At 45.4% G+C, this 27,459-nt stretch overlaps 1 protein-coding gene across 1 annotated transcript in view; it reads left to right on the top strand.

Moving 5' to 3' along the window:
* LOC129856014 (CUB and sushi domain-containing protein 3-like) overlaps positions 1–27,459 on the top strand; it is a 749,171-nt gene that overhangs the window by 522,892 nt on the left and 198,820 nt on the right. Inside the window, exons 61-63 of the mRNA XM_055924143.1 lie at positions 15,692–15,816; positions 16,023–16,119; positions 17,107–17,211. Of these exons, the coding sequence (XP_055780118.1) occupies positions 15,692–15,816; positions 16,023–16,119; positions 17,107–17,211 (327 nt within the window). The remainder of the gene's footprint in view (positions 1–15,691; positions 15,817–16,022; positions 16,120–17,106; positions 17,212–27,459) is intronic.

The following is a 27,459-nucleotide window of genomic DNA, read 5'->3' as shown; positions in this document are numbered from 1 at the left end:
CAGACCTAGCTCCACCGACCCAAACCACACGGTCACAGACCTAGCTCCACCGACCCAAACCACACAGTCACAGACCTAGTTCCACCGACCCAAACCACACAGTCACAGACCTAGGGGTGCCTGGCGAAATTGGTTATTTCCACCTCATGAATTGATGTACATTTTCCCAAATAGGAAAGGAATTGAGAATCATTGGATTGCCCCCTCCCCCCAAAAAATAATGATTCAATGCCTTGGACCCGAAGTAGTGAATATATTTCAGATGATAAAGTATTGCATTAATGGGTTCGATACTCCTCCATTGCCCAAGGATAGTGTGCTGTCTGTCCATTGTTAAAGTGAACACATTGTTGGGCTGCCCAGTAATACTTCTTCACGTGAGGTAACCTCCCGGGTGGCGCAGTAGTCTAGGGCACTGCATCACAGTGCTAGCTGTAAATGTAATCCAAGACTTCTCGCTTTAGACGGGGGAAGTGGAAAACACTCCATTTGATCTTGAGGTCTTTCCATTCTAAATAAAGTTGGAGAGCAGACCATTTATTTCATTAAAGACGTTAGATGGAGCTTCTCTCTCACTTCAGGATTTTGGCAATGAAGCCCTTTATCTACTGACCCAGAGTCAGATGAAGCCCTTTATCTACTGACCCAGAGTCAGATGAGGCCTTTTATCTACTGACCCAGAGTCAGATGAGGCCTTTTATCTACTGACCCAGAGTCAGATGAAGCCCTTTATCTCCTTCCCCAGAGTCCGATGAAGCCCTTTATCTACTGACCCAGAGTCAGATGAGGCCCTTTATCTAGATAACGTGCTTCTACACCTGCATTGCTTGCTGTTTGGGGTTTTAGGCTGGGTTTCTGTACAGCACTTCGAGATATTAGCTGATGTACGAAGGGCTATATAAAATAAACTTGATTTGATTTGATCTACTGACCCAGAGTCAGATGAAGCCCTTTATCTACTGACCCAGAGTCAGATGAGGCCCTTTATCTACTGACCCAGGGTCAGATGAGGCCCTTTATCTACTGACCCAGAGTCAGATGAAGCCCTTTATCTACTGACCCAGAGTCAGATGAGGCCCTTTATCTACTGACCCAGAGTCAGATGAGGCACTTTATCTACTGACCCAGAGTCAGATGAGGCCCTTTATCTACTGACCCAGAGTCAGATGAAGCCCTTTATCTACTGACCCAGAGTCAGATGAAGCCCTTTATCTACTGACCCAGAGTCAGATGAAGCCCTTTATCTACTGACCCAGAGTCAGATGAAGCCCTTTATCTACTGACCCAGAGTCAGATGAGGCCCTTTATCTACTGACCCAGAGTCAGATGAACTTGTAGATTCCATCTTTAAAGGAAGACTTCAGGAGTTTATCTCCTTACCCAGAGTCAGATGAAGTCGTGGACACCATCTTTCTGTCTCTGTGTTCAGTATGAAGGAAGTTAGAGGTAGACCCGTTGAGTTATTCTTTTACTAACCTGCTGGAATGGAATCAATTGGCCAATCACCCAACGTCTGTTTAGATTTACCTTCCAAAAACGACCCGGCGTCATAATGAGTTCTGTTGTTTTGTCGTTTCAATTACGGTCTGAATGAACATTGTTTTATATAGCAGAAACCCACAGAGTAGCTAGGAGGGGAATGGAATCAAACCTGGTTTTAGATAACAGAAACCCACAGAGTAGATAGGAGGGGAATGGAATCAAACCTGGTTTTAGATAACAGAAACCCACAGAGTAGCTAGGAGGGGAATGGAATGAAACCTGGTTTTAGTTAACAGAAACCCACAGAGTAGATAGGAGGGGAATGGCATCAAACCTGGTTTTAGTTAACAGAAACCCACAGAGTAGCTAGGAGGGGAATGGAATCAAACCTGGTTTTAGATAACAGAAACCCACAGAGTAGATAGGAGGGGAATGGAATCAAACCTGGTTTTAGTTAACAGAAACCCACAGAGTAGCTAGGAGGGGAATGGAATCAAACCTGGTTTTAGACAGCAGAAACTCACAGAGTAGCTAGGAGGGGAATGGAATCAAACCTGGTTTTAGATAACAGAAACCCACAGAGCAATTAGGAGGGGAAGTATTCACTGCTAGTTGATGATAACCCTAGTCATTTTAGCATCCCATGCTAGTTGATGATAATCCTAGTCATATTAGCAACCCATGCTAGTTGATGATAATCCTAGTTATATTAGCATCCCATGCTATTTGTTGATAATCCTAGTCATATTAGCATCCCATGCTAGTTGTTGATAATCCTAGTCATTTTAGCATCTCATGCTAGTTGTTGATAATCCTAGTTATATTAGCATCCCATGCTAGTTGTTGATAGTCCTAGTTATATTAGCATCCCATGCTAGTTGATGATAGTCCTAGTTATATTAGCATCCCATGATAGTTGTTGATAGTCCTAGTTATATTAGCATCCCATGCTAGTTGATGATAGTCCTAGTTATATTAGCATCCCATGCTAGTTGATGATAGTCCTAGTTATATTAGCATCCCATGCTAGTTGATGATAGTCCTAGTTATATTAGCATCCCAACGCTAGTTGATGATAGTCCTTGTTATATTAGCATCCCATGCTAGTTGATGATAATCCTAGTTATATTAGCATCCCATGCTAGTTGATGATAGTCCTAGTTATATTAGCATCCCATGCTAGTTGTTGATAGTCCTAGTTATATTAGCATCCCATGCTAGTTGATGATAGTCCTAGTTATATTAGCATCCCATGCTAGTTGATGATAATCCTAGTTATATTAGCATCCCAACGCTAGTTGATGATAGTCCTAGTTATATTAGCATCCCATGCTAGTTGATGATAGTCCTAGTTATATTAGCATCCCATGCTAGTTGATGATAGTCCTAGTTATATTAGCATCCCATGCTAGTTGATGATAGTCCTAGTTATATTAGCATCCCATGCTAGTTGATGATAGTCCTAGTTATATTAGCATCCCATGCTAGTTGATGATAGTCCTAGTTATATTAGCATCCCATGCTAGTTGATGATAGTCCTAGTTATATTAGCATCCCATGCTAGTTGATGATAGTCCTAGTTATATTAGCATCCCATGCTAGTTGATGATAGTCCTAGTTATATTAGCATCCCATGCTAGTTGATGATAGTCCTAGTTATATTAGCATCCCATGCTAGTTGTTGCATCTTTAGATCTCCACTCTTTCTTAATTTCTAACAGATACGTTCATCTCTCTGTCATATTAAACCATTTTTGTTTGCTGTGCGCTTTTGACAAAAAAAAATGGCTCTCAGAGGCACTGAGTTTGAAGCTAAGCCTTGAAATACATCCACAGGTACACCTTCGAGTGACTCAAATGATGTAAATTAGGCTATCTAAAGCCATAACATAATTTTCTGGATTTTTCCAAGCTGTTTAAAGGCACATTCAACTTAGTGTATGTAAACTTTTGACCAACTGGAATTGTCATACAGTGAATTATAAGTTAAATAATCTGTCTGTTAACAATTGTTGGAAAGATTACTTGTGTCATGCACAAAGTAGATGTCCTAACCGACTTGCCAAAACTATAGTTTGTTAATAACAAGAAATTTGTGGAGTGGTTGAAACATGAGTTTTAATGACTCCAACCTAAGTGTATGTAAACTTCCCACTTCAACTGTATCTACACATTAGAATAAAAAAACACAGTCATGGTAAGCACAAATAAAACATCACAATTCACACAGAAAAAAACTGTTTCATTCATCCACGAATAAATCCCAAATCAATACTTTAAATTGACCAAACGGCACCAGAACATCAATCGGTATCAATTTGGGATCTGTCGTCCCAGAACTGTCCCAGAGTCTGTTTTCAACTGTAGACATGTTTTCCATCGTCTCCAGGGACAACTGGACACCCTTTAATTTCAAGCCCTGGATGGAATTATTTCATAGGCTACCAAGGGTGGCCAATCATCCTCCGGGAGAGCCTTAAAGGGGCAGTGTTGTATTTTGAGACAGGAGGTATGAAAGAAGCCAATAGGCAGAGTATAGACTACATTTCTGTCTGATTCTCTATGGTAAAAATATAGTAATGCATTGTATTGTGTAACATGGTTCCTTGCATCCTACAAATATGTAAAAAAAATAGTGTCACAAAAAAAAAATACTGTCTTACTTGTCCAAAGAAGAAAGTGAATATCAAACCCTTGTTACAAACTGTATATAGGTTCATACATATGAACGCACTTCACCTGGTGCTCATGTTAACATTCATCTCTTCATTGAAGGCTTAACATGTCATCTGTCAAAGGATGTGTGACAAGACGTGCTGAAGGGTACCTATAGTGATGAAGGCTGCACCCTATTCCCTATTATTTATTTTTTTATTTTTTTATTTTACCGTTATTTTACCAGGTAAGTTGACTGAGAACACGTTCTCATTTGCAGCAACGACCTGGGGAATAGTTACAGGGGAGAGGAGGGGGATGAATGAGCCAATTGTGCACCAAGTGACGTAAGGGCTCTGTTCAAAAGTAGTGCACTACAGATTAGAGCTGGGCGATATCGACAAAAATCCATATGGCGATAAATGGACTGATTTATAACAATAACAATAAATTGAATGATAAATTAATAACTTACATGTACAGCATAGTTATGTTTGATATTACCCATATCATTTCTACAACTTTCAATGTTGTCACTATCAATTGTCCCATTTTAACAATCACCCATATTAGCAAATGTATTTCATTTCAAACTGAACATTTCTCTAGTAGGACCCTATAGGTTATTTATGGTAAAATGAAGGATATCAACAAATGTCCACGATAAGTGGTCGGTTTGGTCGGTGGCAATCATTGTTGGTTTATAGTCCCAGCTCTACACAGATGAATGAGCTTAATTTGACCAGTTTCTCACAGCAGGAAAATAATCCTGCAGCAACAGGAAATGTGAATTATTATATGGATTATAATGAATGGATTTTTTTTTTGTAGGAGTTGATACATTTTTAGTTAGGATAAATCAAGTCTAAAATGTTTAAGTGGAAAATACAAACTTTAAAAACCTTTTAGAACCTAGAATACACTTGAGTTTCTTGCAACAACAAGATGATCAAATTAAGATCCTACACCTGTATGTAGGGAATAGGGTTCCATATGGGAAGCAGACATAGTGATTATGACAGAGATTGATAGCTTGTATGTGACACAGGAAGAGGCAGGCGCCATCATCAAGTCTGCTTCACCTGAGGACTGAGGAGATGAACAGTGAAGTCGCTTTCTGTGATGTGTCACGGCGTCTGTCTCTGTGTGGGAGTAGTGAATAGGACATCACCTGTAAAATATTGATGAGTTTGAAATTGCAGTGAACTGGATTAGGGGCAATAATTAGATATGTGAGCTCCTACATTGCAGCATGGCTAAAACGACACACTGAGGCAGGAGAAATCATGCTGTGGGTTTATGTACTGTCCTCTGTACATCCTGACTGGTTATTGTGGTAGATACAGACTGTAGACAACTCAGTGGTTGTCTGTAGACTACCCCTGTTCGTCCTTGGTGTGGTAGATACAGACTGTAGACAACTCAGTGGTTGTCTGTAGACTACCCCTGTTCGTCCTTGGTGTGGTAGATACAGACTGTAGACAACTCAGTGGTTGTCTGTAGACTACCCCTGTTCATCATTGGCAGACAGGCATCAGGTTGTTTATGACTGAAGGAGGCGTCTCAAACGGCACCCTATTCCCTATGTAGTGCACTACTTCTGACCAGAGCCCTGTGGGTTTCCCTGTGTGTTTCCCTGTGTGTTTCCCTATTTCCCTGTGTGTTTCCCTGTGGGTTTCCCTGTGAGTTTCCCTGTGTGTTTCCCTGTGGGTTTCCCTATTTCCCTGTGGGTTTCCCTGTGGGTTTCCCTGTGAGTTTCCCTGTGTGTTTCCCTGTGGGTTTCCCTATTTCCCTGTGGGTTTCCCTATTTCCCTGTGGGTTTCCCTATTTCCCTGTGGGTTTCCCTGTGGGTTTCCCTGTGGGTTTCCCTATTTCCCTGTGGGTTTCCCTATTTCCCTGTGGGTTTCCCTGTGGGTTTCCCTGTGGGTTTCCCTGTGAGTTTCCCTGTGGCTTTCCCTATTTCCCTATGGGTTTCCCTGTGGGTTTCCCTGTGGGTTTCCCTGTGAGTTTCCCTGTGTGTTTCCCTGTGGGTTTCCCTGTGTGTTTCCCTGTGTGTTTCCCTGTGGGTTTCCCTGTGTGTTTCCCTGTGGGTTTCCCTGTGTGTTTCCCTGTGTGTTTCCCTGTGGGTTTCCCTGTGTGTTTCCCTGTGTGTTTCCCTGTGTGTTTCCCTGTGGGTTTCCCTGTGTGTTTCCCTGTGGGTTTCCCTGTGTGTTTCCCTGTGGGTTTCCCTATTTCCCTGTGGGTTTCCCTGTGAGTTTCCCTGTGAGTTTCCCTATTGGTTTCCCTGTGAGTTTCCCTGTAAGTTTCCCTGTGAGTTTCCCTGTGGGTTTCCCTGTGGGTTTCCCTTGGATATTGACAGCTCTGCTCTCCACTGAGGTTAGCTGGTGAATACAACAGCTGGCCAACATTCAACCAGGCAGTATTGACCTCCGCCACAGGGATCAACCAGTATTGACCTCCTCCACAGGGATCAACCAGTATTGACCTCCTGCACAGGGATCAACCAGTTAGTATTGACCTCTTCCACAGGGAACAACCAGGCAGTATTGACCTCCTCCACAGGGATCAACCAGTATTGACCTCCTCCACAGGGATCAACCAGTATTGACCTCCTGCACAGGGATCAACCAGTTAGTATTGACCTCCTCCACAGGGAACAACCAGGCAGTATTGACCTCCTCCACAGGGATCAACCACTATTGACCTCCTCCACAGGGATCAACCAGTATTGACCTCCTGCACAGGGAACAACCAGGCAGTATTGATCTCCTGCACAGGGAACAACCAGTTAGTATTGACCTCCTCCACAGGGAACAACCAGGCAGTATTGACCTCCTCCACAGAGAACAACCAGGCAGTATTGTTCTCCTCCACAGGGAACAACCAGGCAGTATTGACTTCCTCCACAGGGAATAACCAGGCAGTATTGACATCCTCCACAGGGAACAACCAGGCAGTATTGACCTCCTCCACAGGGAACAACCAGGCAGTATTGACCTCCTACACAGGGAACAACCAGGCAGTATTGACCTTCTCCACAGGGATCAACCAGGCAGTATTGACCTCCTCCACAGGGAACAACAAGGCAGTATTGACCTCCTCCACAGGGAACAACCAGGCAGTATTGACCTCCTCCACAGGGAACAACCAGGCAGTATTGACCTCCTCCACAGGGAACAACCAGGCAGTATTGACCTCCTACACAGGGAACAACCAGGCAGTATTGACCTTCTCCACAGGGATCAACCAGGCAGTATTGACCTCCTCCACAGGGAACAACAAGGCAGTATTGACCTCCTCCACAGGGAACAACCAGGCAGTATTGACCTCCTCCACAGGGAACAACCAGGCAGTATTGACCTCCTCCACAGGGAACAACCAGGCAGTATTGACCTCCTCCACAGGGAACAACCAGGCAGTATTGACTTCCTCCACAGGGAACAACCAGGCAGAATTGACCTCCTCACAGGGAACAACCAGGCAGTATTGACCTCCTCCAAAGGGATCAACCAGGCAGTATTGACCTCCTCCACAAGGAACAACCAGGCAGTATTGATCTCCTCCACAGGGAACAACCAGGCAGTATTGACCTCCTCCACAGGGAACAACCAGGCAGTATTGACCTCCTCCACAGGGAATAACCAGGCAGTATTGACCTCCTCCACAGGGAACAACCAGGCAGTATTGACCTCCTCCACAGGGAATAACAAGGCAGTATTGACCTCCTCCACAGGGAACAACCAGGCAGTATTGACCTCTTCCACAGGGAACAACCAGGCAGTATTGACCTCCTACACAGGGAACAACCAGGCAGTATTGACCTCCTCCACAGGGAATAACCAGGCAGTATTGACCTCCTCCACAGGGAACAACCAGGCAGTATTGACCTCCTCCACAGGGAACAACCAGGCAGTATTGACCTCCTCCACAGGGAACAACCAGGCAGTATTGACTTCCTCCACAGGGAACAACCAGGCAGAATTGACCTCCTCACAGGGAACAACCAGGCAGTATTGACCTCCTCCAAAGGGATCAACCAGGCAGTATTGACCTCCTCCACAAGGAACAACCAGGCAGTATTGATCTCCTCCACAGGGAACAACCAGGCAGTATTGACCTCCTCCACAGGGAACAACCAGGCAGTATTGACCTCCTCCACAGGGAATAACCAGGCAGTATTGACCTCCTCCACAGGGAACAACCAGGAAGTATTGACCTCCTCCACAGGGAATAACAAGGCAGTATTGACCTCCTCCACAGGGAACAACCAGGCAGTATTGACCTCTTCCACAGGGAACAACCAGGCAGTATTGACCTCCTACACAGGGAACAACCAGGCAGTATTGACCTCCTCCACAGGGAATAACCAGGCAGTATTGACCTCCTCCACAGGGAACAACCAGGCAGTATTGACCTCCTCCACAGGGAACAACCAGGCATTATTGACCTCCTCCACAGGGAACAACCAGGCAGTATTGACCTCCTCCACAGGGAACAACCAGGCAGTATTGACATCCTACACAGGGAACAACCAGGCAGTTTTGACCTCCTCCACAGGGATCAACCAGGCAGTATTGACCTCCTCCACGGGGAACAACAAGGCAGTATTGACCTCCTCCACAGGGAACAACCAGGCAGTATTGACCTCCTCCACAGGGATCAACCAGGCAGAATTGACCTCCTCCACAGGGAACAACCAGGCAGTATTGACCTCCTCCACAGGGAACAACCAGGCAGTATTGACCTCCTCCACAGGGAACAACCAGGCAGTATTGACCTCCTCCACAGGGAACAACCAGGCAGTATTGACCTCCTCCACAGGGAACAACCAGGCAGTATTGACCTCCTACACAGGAAACAACCAGGCAGTATTGGCCTCCTCCACAGGGAACAACCAGGCAGTATTGACCTCCTCCACAGGGAACAACCAGGCAGTATTGACTTCCTCCACAGGGAACAACCAGGCAGTATTGACCTCCTCCACAGGGAACAACCAGGCAGATTTGACTTCCTCCACAGGGAACAACCAGGCAGTATTGACCTCCGCCACAGGGAACAACCAGGCAGTATTGACCTCATCCACAGGGATCAACCAGGCAGTATTGACCTCCTCCACAGGGAACAACCAGGCAGTATTGACCTCCTCCACAGGGAACAACCAGGCAGTATTGACCTCCTCCACAGGGAACAACTGGGCAGTATTGACCTCCTCCACAGGGAACAACCGGGCAGTATTGACCTCCTCCACAGGAAACAACCGGGCAGTATTGACCTCCTCCACAGGGAATATCCAGGCAGTATTGACTTCCTACACAGGGAACAACCAGGCAGTATTTACTTCCTCCACAGGGAACAACCAGGCAGTATTGACCTCCTACACAGGGAATAACCAGGCAGTATTGACCTCCTCCACAGGGAATAACCAGGCAGTATTGACCTACTATACAGGGAACAACCAGGCAGTATTGACCTCCTCCACAGGGAACAACCAGGCAGTATTGACCTCCTACACAGGGAACAACCAGGCAGTATTGACCTTCTCCACAGGGAACAACCAGGCAGTATTGACCTCCTCCACAGGGAACAACAAGGCGGTATTGACCTCCTCCACAGGGAACAACCAGGCAGTATTGACCTCCTCCACAGGGAACAACCAGGCAGTATTGACCTCCTCCACAGGGAACAACCAGGCAGTATTGACCTCCTCCACAGGGAACAACCAGGCAGTATTGACTTTCCTCCACAGGGAACAACCAGGCAGTATTGACTTCCTCCACAGGGAACAACCAGGCAGTATTGACCTAATCCACAGGGATCCACCAGGCAGTATTGACCTCCTCCACAGGGAACAACCAGGCAGTATTGACCTCCTACACAGGGAACAACCAGGCAGTATTGACCTCCTCCACAGGGATCAACCAGGCAGTATTGACCTCCTCCACAGGGAACAACAAGGCAGTATTGACCTCCTCCACAGGGAACAACCAGGCAGTATTGACCTTCTCCACAGGGATCAACCAGGCAGTATTGACCTCCTCCACAGGGAACAACCAGGCAGTATTGACCTCCTACACAGGGAACAACCAGGCAGTATTGACCTTCTCCACAGGGAACAACCAGGCAGTATTGACCTCCTCCACAGGGAACAACAAGGCAGTATTGACCTCCTCCACAGGGAACAACCAGGCAGTATTGACCTCCTCCACAGGGAACAACCAGGCAGTATTGACCTCCTCCACAGGGAACAACCGGGCAGTATTGACCTCCTCCACAGGGAACAACCAGGCAGTATTGACCTCCTCCACAGGGAACAACCAGGCAGTATTGACCTCCTCCACAGGGAACAACCAGGCAGTATTGACCTCCTCCACAGGGAATAACCAGGCAGTATTGACCTTCTCCACAGGGAACAACCAGGCAGTATTGACCTCCTCCACAGGGAACAACAAGGCAGTATTGACCTCCTCCACAGGGAACAACCAGGCAGTATTGACCTTCTCCACAGGGAACAACCAGGCAGTATTGACCTCCTCCACAGGGAACAACCAGGCAGTATTGACCTCCTCCACAGGGAATAACCAGGCAGTATTGACCTCCTACACAGGGAACAACCAGGCAGTATTGACCTCCTCCACAGGGAACAACCAGGCAGTATTGACCTCCTACACAGGGAACAACCAGGCAGTATTGACCTTCTCCACAGGGAACAACCAGGCAGTATTGACCTCCTCCACAGGGAACAACAAGGCAGTATTGACCTCCTCCACAGGGAACAACCAGGCAGTATTGACCTCCTCCACAGGGAACAACCAGGCAGTATTGACCTCCTCCACAGGGAACAACCAGGCAGTATTGACCTCCTCCACAGGGAACAACCAGGCAGTATTGACTTCCTCCACAGGGAACAACCAGGCAGTATTGACTTCCTCCACAGGGAACAACCAGGCAGTATTGACCTCCTCCACAGGGATCAACCAGGCAGTATTGACCTCCTCCACAGGGAACAACCAGGCAGTATTGACCTCCTACACAGGGAACAACCAGGCAGTATTGACCTCCTCCACAGGGATCAACCAGGCAGTATTGACCTCCTCCACAGGGAACAACAAGGCAGTATTGACCTCCTCCACAGGGAACAACCAGGCAGTATTGACCTTCTCCACAGGGATCAACCAGGCAGTATTGACCTCCTCCACAGGGAACAACAAGGCAGTATTGACCTCCTCCACAGGGAACAACCAGGCAGTATTGACCTTCTCCACAGGGATCAACCAGGCAGTATTGACCTCCTCCACAGGGAACAACAAAGCAGTATTGACCTCCTCCACAGGGAACAACCAGGCAGTATTGACCTCCTCCACAGGGAACAACCAGGCAGTATTGACCTCCTCCACAGGGAACAACCAGGCAGTATTGACCTCCTCCACAGGGAACAACCAGGCAGTATTGACTTCCTCCACAGGGAACAACCAGGCAGTATTGACTTCCTCCACAGGGAACAACCAGGAAGTATTGACCTCCTCCACAGGGAACAACCAGGCAGTATTGACCTCCTCCACAGGGAACAACCAGGCAGTATTGACCTCCTACACAGGAAACAACCAGGCAGTATTGACCTCCTCCACAGGGAATAACCAGGCAGTATTGACCTCCTCCACAGGGAACAACCAGGCAGTATTGACCTCCTCCACAGGGAACAACCAGGCAGTATTGACCTCCTCCACAGGGATCAACCAGGCAGTATTGACCTCCTCCACAGGGAACAACCAGGCAGTATTGACTTCCTCCACAGGGAACAACCAGGCAGTATTGACTTCCTCCACAGGGAACAACCAGGCAGAATTGACTTCCTCCACAGGGAACAACCAGGCAGTATTGACCTCCTCCACAGGGAACAACCAGGCAGTATTGACTTCCTCCACAGGGAACAACCAGGCAGTATTGACCTCCTCCACAGGGAACAACCAGGCAGTATTGACCTCCTACACAGGGAACAACCAGGCAGTATTGACCTCCTCCACAGGGATCAACCAGGCAGTATTGACCTCCTCCACAGGGAACAACAAGGCAGTATTGACCTCCTCCACAGGGAACAACCAGGCAGCATTGACCTTCTCCACAGGGATCAACCAGGCAGTATTGACCTCCTCCACAGGGAACAACCAGGCAGTATTGACCTCCTACACAGGGAACAACCAGGCAGTATTGACCTCCTCCACAGGGAACAACCAGGCAGTATTGACTTCCTCCACAGGGAACAACCAGGCAGAATTGACTTCCTCCACAGGGAACAACCAGGCAGTATTGACCTCCTCCACAGGGAACAACCAGGCAGTATTGACTTCCTCCACAGGGAACAACCAGGCAGTATTGACCTCCTCCACAGGGAACAACCAGGCAGTATTGACCTCCTACACAGGGAACAACCAGGCAGTATTGACCTCCTCCACAGGGATCAACCAGGCAGTATTGACCTCCTCCACAGGGAACAACAAGGCAGTATTGACCTCCTCCACAGGGAACAACCAGGCAGCATTGACCTTCTCCACAGGGATCAACCAGGCAGTATTGACCTCCTCCACAGGGAACAACCAGGCAGTATTGACCTCCTACACAGGGAACAACCAGGCAGTATTGACCTCCTCCACAGGGAACAACCAGGCAGTATTGACCTCCTCCACAGGGAACAACCAGGAAGTATTGACCTCCTCCACAGGGAACAACCAGGCAGTATTGACCTCCTCCACAGGGAAACAAAAGAACCACCTTGTTTCTCTCCTCTCTTATCTTGGATAAGATGGAAGAGGCATTTCTATTCAGGGAACATTCCCATGACATCATCAGGTGTTCCATTGTTGAGTCATTTCTATTCAGGGAACATTCCCATGACATCATCACGTGTTCCATTGTTGAGTCATTTCTATTCAGGGAAGATTCCCATGACATCATCACATGTTCCTGACATCATCACCCGTTCCATTGTTGAGTCATTTCTATTCAGGGAACATTCCCATGGCATCATCACCTGTTCCATTGTTGAGTCATTTCTATTCCGGGAACATTCCCATGACATCGTCACGTGTTCCATTGTTGAGTCATTTCTAATCCGGGAACATTCCCATGACATCGTCACGTGTTCCATTGTTGAGTCATTTCTATTCCGGGAACATTCCCATGACATCTTCATGTGTTCCATTGTTGAAAGGAGAGTATATGTAAAATGTCATTATCATTATTCCCTGTTATTCTGATATCTGTCGTGATATGAAATGAGTAAGCAACTGGTGACAACAGACAACAGAACAACTGCTGGGATTTTAGTTATCTCTCTGAAGCAACACGTCGTATTCTTTCAGATGAATAATAGTATACAGTGTTTGTTTTTTATATCCGTGGCTGACGGATGTCTGTTCCGTTTGAACTACGCTAGGCCTTACAGCTGGTCATATTGTAATGTGCAGTAGAGGACTTTCAAATATTAAAGTAGAAGCGGTACGTGACATGCTTTGATCTGTGCTGTAAAATATATAGCTATGTTCCTATATCCACACTAGCAAATCACTTCCAATGCTTGACCAATACATTGCAATGCGAATATTGGAGAGCCTATGGTCTGGAATCGGTTGTGGTCCTCCTGAGGTTTATAATGAACCTCTGGGACCAGCAGGAGATCAACGGTAATCGGTTGTGGTCCTCTGAAGTTTATAATGACCCTCTGAGACCAGCAGGAGATCAACGGTAATCGGTTGTGGTCCTCTGAAGTTTATAATGAACCTCTGGGACCAGCAGGAGATCAACGGTAATCGGTTGTGGGCCTCTGAAGTTTATAATGAACCTCTGAGACCAGCAGGAGATCTACACTAGTCAGAAGGGCTTGGGTGAACGGATCACAAATGATAGATGGATGAAACCCATGAATAGATGAGATGGTGGGACGCATGGATGAGTAACCCTCCATAAAACAAGGAGATCAACAGGTAGCTGGGGTGAATGGATGATGGACAGATGAGGGATGGATGGGATGAGTAACCCTCCATAAAACAAGGAGATCAACAGGTAGCTGGGGTGAATGGATGATGGACAGATGAGGGATGGATGGGATGAGTAACCCTCCATAAAACAAGGAGATCAACAGGTAGCTGGGGTGAACGGATGATGGACAGATGAGGGATGCATGGATGAGTAACCCTCCATAAAACAAGGAGAACAACAGGTAGCTGGGGTGAATGGATGATGGACAGATGAGGGATGCATGGACAGAGGAAGCCCCATGGAGCCATCCTATCCAGTTTCCAGTCCGACATTTAGGATTTAGATCATGTCTAGTATAGTCCCTCACTGTCTGGCTGGTGCTGCCCTTCATGTTAACCCTGCCTGGAGAGGCATTTTTGGTTTGTATATCTTAGAGCGTTCTAACCTTAGAAAACAACTTGTCCAGTCCCTTGTAGTGGCTCCCGAGTGGCCCTGCAACTCAGTGCTGGAGGCATCACTTGGTTTCTCATATCTCACTCTTCCTTACCTTGTCCCCAAGCATTCACACACACACGCTCATAACACACAGTATTTATCCTAACACACTCGGTGTGTGTGTGTGTGTGTGTGTGTGTGTGTGTGTGTGTGTGTGTGTGTGTGTGTGTGTGTGTCTCTTTGGTGTGATGTCTCTCTCTACTCTTGGTGTCTGGGTGACTTGTCTCTCTCCTCTCTACCCCTGGTCTCCTCTGGGTGACTTGTCTCTCTCCTCTCTACCCCTGGTCTCCTCTGGGTGACTTGTCTCTCTCTTCTCTACCCCTGGTCTCCTCTGGGTGACTTGTTTCTCTCTTCTCTACCCCTGGTCTCCTCTGGGTGACTTGTCTCTCTCTTCTCTACCCCTGGTCTCCTGGGTGACTTGTCTCTCTCTTCTCTACCCCTGGTCTCCTCTGGTTGACTTGTCTCTCTCTTCTCTACCCCTGGTCTCCTCTGGGTGACTTGTCTCTCTCTTCTCTACCCCTGGTCTCCTCTGGGTGACTTGTCTCTCTCTTCTCTACCCCTGGTCTCCTCTGGGTGACTTGTCTCTCTCTTCTCTACCCCTGGTCTCATCTGGGTGACTTGTCTCTCTCTTCTCTACCCCTGGTCTCCTCTGGTTGACTTGTCTCTCTCTTCTCTACCCCTGGTCTCATCTGGGTGACTTGTCTCTCTCTTCTCTACCCCTGGTCTCATCTGGGTGACTTGTCTCTCTCTTCTCTACCCCTGGTCTCCTCTGGGTGACTTGTCTCTCTCTTCTCTACCCCTGGTCTCCTCTGGGTGACTTGTCTCTCTCTTCTCTACCCCTGGTCTCCTCTGGGTGACTTGTCTCTCTCTTCTCTACCCCTGGTCTCCTCTGGGTGACTTGTCTCTCTCTTCTCTACCCCTGGTCTCCTCTGGGTGACTTGTCTCTCTCTTCTCTACCCCTGGTCTCCTCTGGTTGACTTGTCTCTCTCTTCTCTCCCCCTGGTCTCCTCTGGGTGACTTGTCTCTCTCTTCTCTCCCCCTGGTCTCCTCTGGGTGACTTGTCTCTCTCTTCTCTCCCCCTGTGCAGTTCCCTGTGGAGGGCTGCTGACATCTCGTAAGGGGACCATCCTTTCTCCTGGTTACCCAGAGCCCTACGCCAACTATCTAAACTGTATCTGGAAGGTCTCTGTGCCAGAGGGAGCAGGCATCCAAGTGAGAGATGCAGCACGAAACGTTATGAATATAATGTTGGAAAGTTTTGATAGTTAAAAGGGTTTAAGAATTAAACTTTCATGGAATTCTATCTTAGAATGGGAATTTGCTAAAATGTATCCCATTATTGATGAGGCAACTGTTTTATTCAACTTAGATATTTTTTTTTATTACTCTTAAATGTATTTCTTTGTTCCTTTCTTCAGATCCAGGTCATAACTTTTGCCACGGAACACAACTGGGACTCCTTGGACTTTTTCGACGGCGTCGATGGCAACGCTCCAAGGCTTGGCAGCTATTCAGGTGAAACAACCTCCAGAATTAGTCTTTTAAAGCTCCCATTTTGGAATTGATAATAATGTCTGATCGGAAAACACTCAGTAAAAGTCCTTATAGATATGACGGCGGGAGACGACATTTGGCATGCTCTTTGAGAAAAGTTCTCAGAATCTCCCACGGCGCAGTTCAAGGATATGAAAAAAGGCACGACTGACTCCCTCTGACTTGCCGAGCAAAATAATGGTTAAATAGAAAATAAAAATAAATAGTCTTTACCTGACGAAGAAGACCTGACGGACTCTAGTCTTCCCCTGATGAAGAAGACCTGACGGACTCTAGTCTTCACCTGACGAAGAAGACCTGACGGACTCTAGTCTTCACCTGATGAAGAAGACCTGACTGACTCTATTCTTCACCTGATGAAGAAGACCTGACGGACTCTAGTCTTCACCTGACGAAGAAGACCTGACGGACTCTAGTCTTCACCTGACGAAGAAGACCTGACGGACTCTAGTCTTCACCTGACGAAGAAGACCTGACTGACTCTATTCTTCACCTGATGAAGAAGACCTGACGGACTCTAGTCTTCACCTGACGAAGAAGAGCTGACGGACTCTAGTCTTCACCTGACGAAGAAGACCTGACGGACTCTAGTCTTCACCTGACGAAGAAGACCTGACGGACTCTAGTCTTCACCTGATGAAGAAGACAGGAGGGTATCTCTCCAGGAACAGGGTTGGAGTTAAAACCTACAGGAGGGTCTCTCTCCAGGAACAGGGTTGGTGAGCCCTGGTGTAGTGTATTTTATGATATTTTCCTATTGACTGTCTCTGTGGGTATGTTTTACGTTCCAGTCACATACAGTATATGTCTTTCCCCCCCTGGAAACCCTTCCTACTGTAACTCCTACGTGACTGTCTCTGTGGGTATGTTCTGTAGGTACGACCATCCCCCTGGAAACCCTTCCTACTGTAACTCCTACGTGACTGTCTCTGTGGGTATGTTCTGTAGGTACGACCATCCCCCAGCTCCTGAACAGCACCTCCAACAACATCTACCTGACCTTCCAGTCCGACATCAGTGTGTCTGCAGCAGGCTTCCACCTGGAGTATACAGGTATGAAGAGATACACCTAGCTATAGACTGGTCCTAGATCAGGTGTAATCTGGAGTATACAGGTATGAAGAGTTACACCTAGCTATAGGCTGGTCCTAGATCAGGTGTAATCTGGAGTATACAGGTATGAAGAGTTACACCTAGCTATAAACTGGTCCTAGATCAGGTGTAATCTGGAGTATACAGGTATGAAGAGTTACACCTAGCTATAGGCTGGTCCTAGATCAGGTGTAATCTGGAGTATACAGGTATGAAGAGTTACACCTAGCTATAGGCTGGTCCTAGATCAGGTGTAATCTGAATTATACAGGTATGGAGAGATACACCTAGCTATAGGCTGGTCCTAGATCAGGTGTAATCTGGAGTATACAGGTATGAAGAGACACAGCTAGCTATAGGCTGGTCCTAGATCAGGTGTAATCTGGAGTATACTGGTATGAAGAGTTACACCTAGCTATAGGCTGGTCCTAGATCAGGTGTAATCTGGAGTATACAGGTATGAAGAGATACACCTAGCTATAGGCTGGTCCTAGATCAGGTGTAATCTGGAGTATACAGGTATGAAGAGACACAGCTAGCTATAGGCTGGTCCTAGATCAGGTGTAATCTGGAGTATACAGGTATGAAGAGATACACCTAGCTATAGGCTGGTCCTAGATCAGGTGTAATCTGGAGTATACAGGTATGAAGAGATACACCTAGCTATAGGCTGATCCTAGATCAGGTGTAATCTGGAGTATACAGGTATGAAGAGTTACACCTAGCTATAGGCTGGTCCTAGATCAGGTGTAATCTGGAGTATACAGGTATGAAGAGATACACCTAGCTATAGACTGGTCCTAGATCAGGTGTAATCTGGAGTATACAGGTATGAAGAGTTACACCTAGCTATAGGCTGATCCTAGATCAGGTGTAATCTGGAGTATACAGGTATGAAGAGTTACACCTAGCTATAGGCTGGTCCTAGATCAGGTGTAATCTGGAGTATACAGGTATGAAGAGTTACACCTAGCTATAGGCTGATCCTAGATCCGGTGTAATCTGGAGTATACTGGTATGAAGAGATACACCTAGCTATAGGCTGGTCCTAGATCCGGTGTAATCTGGAGTATACTGGTATGAAGAGATACACCTAGCTATAGGCTGGTCCTAGATCAGGTGTAATCTGGAGTATACTGGTATGAAGAGATACAGCTAGCTATAAACTGGTCCTAGATCAGGTATAATCTGAAGTATACAGGTATGAAGAGATACACCCGGCTGGTCCTAGATCTGTATGTGCTTTAGCCAATCCTCTGACTTTCAGTGTCTTCTATTTCGTATCCTTATTTTACCAGGTAAATTGACTGAGAACACGTTTTCGTTTACAGCAAAGACCTGGGGAAAAGATCAAGGGGAGATGAATGAGCCAATTGTAAACTGGGAATGATTAGGTGAACATGATGGTATGGGGGTCAGATTGGGAATTTAACCAAGGACACCAGGGTTAACAACCCTACTCTGACGATAAGTTACCCTGGGATCTTTAGTGACCACAGAGAGACAGGACACTCGTTTAACATCCCATCTGAAAGACGGCGCCCTACAGGGCAATGTCCCCAATCACTGTCCTGGGGCATTGGGATCATATACAGTAGTGCCTTGCAAAAGTATTCATCTCCCTTGACGTTTTTCCTATTTTGTTGCATTACAACATGTAATTGAAATGGATTTTTATTTGGATTTAATGTAATGGACATACATAAAATAATTTAAATTGGTGAAGTGAGATGGAAAAAATTACTTGTATACATTATTATTATTTTTTTAAATACGGAAATGTTGTGCGTGCATATGTATTCACCCCCTTTGCTATGAAGCCCCTAAACAAGATATGGTGCAACCAATTAACTTCAGAAGTCACATAATTAGTTAAATAAAGTCCACCTGTGTGCAATTTAAGTGTCACATGACAATAAATATACACCTGTTCTGAAAGGCCCCAGAGTCTGCAACACCACTGAGCAAGGGGCACCACCAAGCAAGCGGCACCATGAAGACCAAGGAGCTCTCCAAACAGGTCAGGGACAAAGTTGTGGAGAAGTACAGATCAGGTTTGGGTTATAAAAGAATATCTGAAAATTTGAACATCCCACGGAGCACCGTTAAACCTATTAATAAAAAATGGAGAGAATATGGCACCACAACAAACCTGCCAACAAACCACCAAAACTCACAGACCAGGCAAGGAGGGCATTAATCAGAGAGGCAACAAAGAGACCAAAGATAACCCTGAAGGAGCTGCAAAGCTCCACAGCGGAGATTGGAGTATCTGTCCATAGGACCACTTTAAGCTGTACACTCCACAGAGCTGGGCTTTACGGAAGAGTGGCCAAAAAAAACATTGCTTAAAACCTGTTGAGGATGGGGGCGCTGTTGTGACTATTTATGCTAATCGTGTAATTTTTGAAACGGCTTCCCACAAAATCCTTGATCGTACAATATGCATATTATTATTATTATTGGATAGAAAACAGTCTATAGTTTCTATAGGAGTTGAAATTTTGTCTCTAAGTGGAACAGAGCCCATTCTACAGCAATTTCCCTGACATGGAGTCAGATTTCAGAAATTTTGGCCACTGTTCTGGAGTCAGTTAAAAGGGCACTGTTATTGCTATGACTATACGGACACTGCTTACGTCTTCCCCTGGATGCCTTTACGTGATGACGATTTGAATGGGGTCGATTGCGCGTTCACAGGCCCTATAAATAAAAAAAACCCTGTAGGTAGGAGCTCCTTTGCAGCTGCGTAATGCGCGTGGAGGACATCGACCTGCTATTTTTCCAAGCGTTAGTTTAGCCTGTTATATTTTTCCGGTCATGTTTTTACTCGTTATAGGAGTTAAAAACATCATAAGGTAGTTAATTTAAAGCGTTTTATAGCAATTTATATCCGTTTAGTGCGATTTTGGGACATTTATTTCTTTAACGCTGTGAATAGCTGGGCACGCTTCCAGTTCATCCCGAACGCAGTTGGCATTTCCACATGGCAAGAGGACAGCTTTCCACCAAAAGACGATTACTCCCAAGAAAGGATCCTTTGCCCAAGATACTGATGGAAGAACAGCTCAAAGTAGGACATTTTTATTATGATAAATCGTGTTTCTGTCGAAAAATTTTAGTGGCTTAGGACGCCATGTTTTTTGACGTAGCTTCGCTTGGCGCAAACTGTATTGAAAAGTAAGGATAAATAAAAAAATGTAATTCCGCAATTGTATTAAGAATTAAATTGTCTATCAATCCCTGTCCACCCTATATTTTTTAGTCACGTTTATGAGTATTTATGTATAAGAGTAGATCACTGTCTAAGTGGCGCAAGGACATTTTCTGACCAGCTGAGCTACATTTCACATTGTCTAACCATGATTTTGGTGGCTAAATATAAACATTTTCGATCAAACTCTATATGGATTGTGTAATATGATGTTACAGGAGTGTCATCTGAAGAATTCTGAGAAGGTTAGTGAAAAAATTAATATATTTTGGCGATGTTGACTTTTATCGCTCACTTTGGCTAGAATCAATGCTGGGCTGCTATGTGCTATGTGCTATGCTAATATAACGATTTATTGTGTTTTCGCTGTAAGACACTTAGAAAATCTGAAATATTGTCTGTATTCACAGGATCTGTGTCTTTCGATTCGTGTATGCTGTGTATTTTTACGAAATGTTTGATGATTAGTAAGTAGGTAAACACGTTGCTCTAAGTAGTTTTTCTATTCCATTTGTGACGGTGGGTGCAATTGTAACCTATGCCATCTACCTGAAATATGCACTTTTTTCTAACAAAACCTATCCCATACCATAAATATGTTATCAGACTGTCATCTAATGAGTTTTTTTCTTGGTTAGGGGCTATAAATATCTTAGTTTAGCCGAATTGGTGATAGCTACTGGTGTTGGTGGACAAATAAAAGATGGTGGATTATGCTAATGTGTTTTTAGGTAATAGATGTACATCTTTACATATTGTGTCTTCCCTGTAAAACATTTTAAAAATCGGACATGTTGACTGGATTCACAAGATCTGTGTCTTTCATTAGCTGTATTGGACTTTAATGTGTGAAAGTTAAATATTTAAAAAAAAAAAAAATTTTGAATTTCGCGGCACTGGTTTTTCAGTGGGGGTGGGGGGGGAGTGCCGCTAGCGGCACACTCATCCTAGACAGGTTAAAGAAAAAAATAAGCAAACACATTTGGTGTTCGCCAAAAGGCATATGGGAGACTCCCCAAACATATGGAAGAAGGTACTCTGGTCAGATGAGACTAAAATGTAGCTTTTTGGCAAACAAGGAAAACGCTATTTCTGGCACAAACCCAACACCGCTCATCACCCCGAGAACACCATCCCCACAGTGAAGCATGGTGGTGGCACTAAATACAGGGAAATTCTTGAAGGGGAAACCTGTTTCTGTCTTCCAGAGATTTGAGACTGGGACGGAGGTTCACCTTCCAGCAGGACAATGACCCTAAGCATACTGCTAAAGCAACGCTCGAAGGGTTTAACTTCTTATGGCTGCAGCCCGACGCCGGTACACTTATGACAACAGCCAGCTCAAAGTGCAGGGCGCGAAATTCAAAATATTTTTTTTTAAAATATTTAACTTTCACACATTAACAAGTCCAATACAGCATATGAAAGGTACACATCTTGTGAATCCAGCCAACATGTCCGATTTTTAAAATGTTTTACAGGGAAGACACAATATGTAAATCTATTAGCTAACCACGTTAGCAAAAGACACCACTTTTTGTACTCCACCAGTTTTTTACTCCATCAGTAGCTATCACAAATTCATCCAAATAAAGATATAAATAGCCACTAACCAAGAAACAACTTCATCAGATGACAGTCTGATAACATTTTTATTGTATAGCATATGTTTTGTTAGAAAAATGTGCATTTTTCAGGTATAAATCATAGTTTACATTGCAGCTACAATCAGAAATTGCACCGAAAGCAGACAGAATAATTACAGACACCAACGCCAAATAACCAAATACTCATCATAAAACATTTCTGAAAAATACATAGTGTACAGCAATTGAAAGACAGGCATCTTGTGATTCCAGACAATATTTCCGATTTATCAAGTGTTTTACAGCGAAAACACAATAGAGCGTTATATTAGCTTACCACAATAGCCAAAAACACAAGCAATTTCCCAGTAGCAAAAGTTAGCGATCGTAACAAACAAGCAAAAGATATATAATTTTTGACTAACCTTGATTTTCTTCCTCAGATGACAGTCCTATAACATCAGGTTATACATACACTTATGTTTTGTTCGAAAATGTGCATATTTAGAGCTGAAATCAGTGGTTACACATTGTGCTAACTTAGCTACTTTTTCCACAACGTCTAAACAGCAACGATATTTTTCTGACACGTTTTCTGACACACATATTCTGACCAAATAGCTATTCATAAACATAAGTAAAAAATACATGTTGTATAGGAAATGATAGATCCATTAGTTCTTAATGAAATCGCAGTGTTAGAATTCTAAAAAATAACTTCATTACGACATCCAGCTTCGGTATAGCTGAGTACCCCAAAGTTGGGCGCCCACGACTAATTCACATGCACGACAGATATATGAATTAGCATCATAAAATGTTTCTTACTTTTGGTGATCTTCCATCAGAATGTTGGACAAGGTGTCCTTTGTCAAGAACAGTCGTTGTTTGGATTTAGAACGTTCATTTTCCCTCTCGATTTAGGAAGCGCACTTGCCAAGTGGCACAAAGCTCTCCAAGTCAACAAACGGAAGAGAACGGAACACGGCAAAACTCACGAAAATTTTTCAATAATCTGATGAAACTATATTGAAAAAACATACTTTACGATGATATGGTCACATGTATCAAATAAAATCAAAGCCGGAGATATTAGTCGTCCATAACGACAGCTAAACAGAAGGCAAATCCATGTCCCCTTTCGCGCGCTCCAGAAAACAGAAAATGGACGGTCACGTCATACAAAGAGCTTTTATTCCACCTCAGACCAAGATAAACACGAAATTTCTTCTCTCACCGCCTCTTGACAACCAGGGGAAGGTGTATGAAGTGCACGTAGACTCTTACGTATCATGCCCATGTATAGGCAGGAAGTAGAACAGAGCATCGATTTCAGACTTTCCACTTCCTGGTCAGGAAGTTTGTGCCAAATGAGTTCTGTTTGACTCACAGATATAATTCAAATGGTTTTAGAAACTAGAGAGTGTTTTCTATCCAATAGTAATAATAATATGCATATTGTACGAGCAAGAATTGAGTACGAGGCCGTTTGAAATGGGCACCTTTTATCTGGCTACTCAATACTGAGTAGCCAGTATTATGAGAGACTATGAGGGGTAAACAGAGTGGTGAGAGACTATGAGGGGTAAACAGAGTGGTAAACAGAGTGGTGAGAGACTATGAGGGGTAAACAGAGTGGTGAGAGACTATGAGGGGTAAACAGAGTGGTAAACAGAGTGGTGAGAGACTATGAGGGGTAAACAGAGTGGTAAACAGAGTGGTGAGAGACTATGAGGGGTAAACAGAGTGGTAAACAGAGTGGTGAGAGACTATGAGTGGTAAACAGAGTGGTAAACAGAGTGGTGAGAGACTATGAGGGGTAAACAGAGTGGTGAGAGACTATGAGGGGTAAACAGAGTGGTAAACAGAGTGGTGAGAGACTATGAGGGGTAAACAGAGTGGTAAACAGAGTGGTGAGAGACTATGAGGGGTAAACAGAGTGGTAAACAGAGTGGTGAGAGACTATGAGGGGTAAACAGAGTGGTAAACAGAGTGGTGAGAGACTATGAGGGGTAAACAGAGTGGTAAACAGAGTGGTGAGAGACTATGAGTGGTAAACAGAGTGGTAAACAGAGTGGTGAGAGACTATGAGTGGTAAACAGAGTGGTGAGAGACTATGAGGGGTAAACAGAGTGGTGAGAGACTATGAGGGGTAAACAGAGTGGTGAGAGACTATGAGTGGTTAACAGAGTTCAGAAGGTGTTCATAACAGAATGCTATCCATCATCTCAGCAGGCTGTTAAAAATGGATATTCCTACACCTGGTAGTCATGGTGTGGAGAGTGTTGGGCATGTGGGGGAGAGGGGTGACATGCTGTGGTAAGGAAGGGGTGAGAGGTTGAAGAGATTGATGTGGGAGAGGGCTGAGGAGACTGACTGGCTGAAGAGATTGATGTAGGAGAGGCCTGAGGAGACTGATTGGCTGAAGAGATTGATGTTGGAGAGGCCTGAGGAGACTGATTGGCTGAAGAGATTGATGTGGGAGAGGCCTGAGGAGACTGATTGGCTGAAGAGATTGATATGGGAGAGGGCTGAGGAGACTGATTGGCTGAAGAGATTGATGTGGGAGAGGGCTGAGGAGACTGGCTGGCTGAAGAGATTGATGTTGGAGAGGCCTGAGGAGACTGATTGGCTGAAGAGATTGATGTGGGAGAGGCCTGAGGAGACTGATTGGCTGAAGAGATTGATGTGGGAGAGGGCTGAGGAGACTGACTGGCTGAAGAGATTGATGTGGGAGAGACCTGAGGAGACTGATTGGCTGAAGAGATTGATGTGGGAGAGGCCTGAGGAGACTGATTGGCTGAAGAGATTGATATGGGAGAGGGCTGAGGAGACTGATTGGCTGAAGAGATTGATGTGGGAGAGGGCTGAGGAGACTGATTGGCTGAAGAGATTGATGTGGGAGAGGGCTGAGGACACTGATTGGCTGAAGAGATTGATGTGGGAGAGGGCTGAGGAGACTGATTGGCTGAAGAGATTGATATGGGAGAGGGCTGAGGAGACTGATTGGCTGAAGAGATTGATGTGGGAGAGGGCTGAGGAGACTGATTGGCTGAAGAGATTGATGTGGGAGAGGGCTGAGGACACTGATTGGCTGAAGAGATTGATGTGGGAGAGGGCTGAGGAGACTGATTGGCTGAAGAGATTAATGTGGGAGAGGCCTGAGGAGACTGATTGGCTGAAGAGATTGATATGGGAGAGGGCTGAGGAGACTGATTGGCTGAAGAGATTGATGTGGGAGAGGGCTGAGGAGACTGATTGGCTGAAGAGATTGATGTGGGAGAGGGCTGAGGACACTGATTGGCTGAAGAGATTGATGTGGGAGAGGGCTGAGGAGACTGATTGGCTGAAGAGATTGATGTGGGAGAGGGCTGAGTTAGTGATAGAACAACCCTCTGAGAGACAGACAGGGTTAGTGATGATACAACCCACTGAGAGACAGACAGGGTTAGTGTTATAACAACCCACTGAGAGACAGACAGGGTTAGTGATGATACAACCCACTGAGAGACAGACAGGGTTAGTGATGATACAACCCACTGAGAGACAGACAGGGTTAGTGATGATACAACCCACTGAGAGACAGACAGGGTTAGTGATGATACAACCCACTGAGAGACAGACAGGGTTAGTGATGATACAACCCACTGAGAGACAGACAGGGTTAGTGTTATAACAACCCACTGAGAGACAGACAGGGTTAGTGATGATACAACCCACTGAGAGACAGACAGGGTTAGTGTTAGAACAACCCACTGAGAGACAGACAGGGTTAGTGTTATAACAACCCACTGAGAGACAGACAGGGTTAGTGATAGAACAACCCACTGAGAGACAGACAGGGTTAGTGATGATACAACCCACTGAGAGACAGACAGGGTTAGTGATGATACAACCCACTGAGAGACAGACAGGGTTAGTGATGATACAACCCACTGAGAGACAGACAGGGTTAGTGATGATACAACCCACTGAGAGACAGACAGGGTTAGTGATGATACAACCCACTGAGAGACAGACAGGGTTAGTGTTATAACAACCCACTGAGAGACAGACAGGGTTAGTGATAGAACAACCCACTGAGAGACAGACAGGGTTAGTGATGATACAACCCACTGAGAGACAGACAGGGTTAGTGTTATAACAACCCACTGAGAGACAGACAGGGTTAGTGATGATACAACCCACTGAGAGACAGACAGGGTTAGTGATATAACAACCCACTGAGAGACAGACAGGGTTAGTGATGATACAACCCACTGAGAGACAGACAGGGTTAGTGTTATAACAACCCACTGAGAGACAGACAGGGTTAGTGTTATAACAACCCACTGAGAGACAGACAGGGTTAGTGATGATACAACCCACTGAGAGACAGACAGGGTTAGTGTTATAACAACCCACTGAGAGACAGACAGGGTTAGTGTTATAACAACCCACTGAGAGACAGACAGGGTTAGTGATGATACAACCCACTGAGAGACAGACAGGGTTAGTGATGATACAACCCACTGAGAGACAGACAGGGTTAGTGATGATACAACCCACTGAGAGACAGACAGGGTTAGTGATGATACAACCCACTGAGAGACAGACAGGGTTAGTGTTATAACAACCCACTGAGAGACAGACAGGGTTAGTGATGATACAACCCACTGAGAGACAGACAGGGTTAGTGATGATACAACCCACTGAGAGACAGACAGGGTTAGTGATGATACAACCCACTGAGAGACAGACAGGGTTAGTGTTAGAACAACCCACTGAGAGACAGACAGGGTTAGTGTTATAACAACCCACTGAGAGACAGACAGGGTTAGTGATGATACAACCCACTGAGAGACAGACAGGGTTAGTGATGATACAACCCACTGAGAGACAGACAGGGTTAGTGTTAGAACAACCCACTGAGAGACAGACAGGGTTAGTGTTATAACAACCCACTGAGAGACAGACAGGGTTAGTGATGATACAACCCACTGAGAGACAGACAGGGTTAGTGATGATACAACCCACTGAGAGACAGACAGGGTTAGTGTTATAACAACCCACTGAGAGACAGACAGGGTTAGTGTTAGAACAACCCACTGAGAGACAGACAGGGTTAGTGTTATAACAACCCACTGAGAGACAGACAGGGTTAGTGTTATAACAACCCACTGAGAGACAGACAGGGTTAGTGATGATACAACCCACTGAGAGACAGACAGGGTTAGTGTTATAACAACCCACTGAGAGACAGACAGGGTTAGTGATGATACAACCCACTGAGAGACAGACAGGGTTAGTGATGATACAACCCACTGAGAGACAGACAGGGTTAGTGATGATACAACCCACTGAGAGACAGACAGGGTTAGTGATGATACAACCCACTGAGAGACAGACAGGGTTAGTGATATAACAACC

The sequence above is a fragment of the Salvelinus fontinalis genome, chromosome 5 (genome assembly GCF_029448725.1).
Source record: "Salvelinus fontinalis isolate EN_2023a chromosome 5, ASM2944872v1, whole genome shotgun sequence".
Taxonomy (NCBI): Eukaryota; Metazoa; Chordata; class Actinopteri; order Salmoniformes; family Salmonidae; genus Salvelinus; species Salvelinus fontinalis.
The sequence above is the reverse complement of the archived record's forward strand: the minus strand, read 5'-3'. Positions and strand labels throughout refer to the sequence as shown.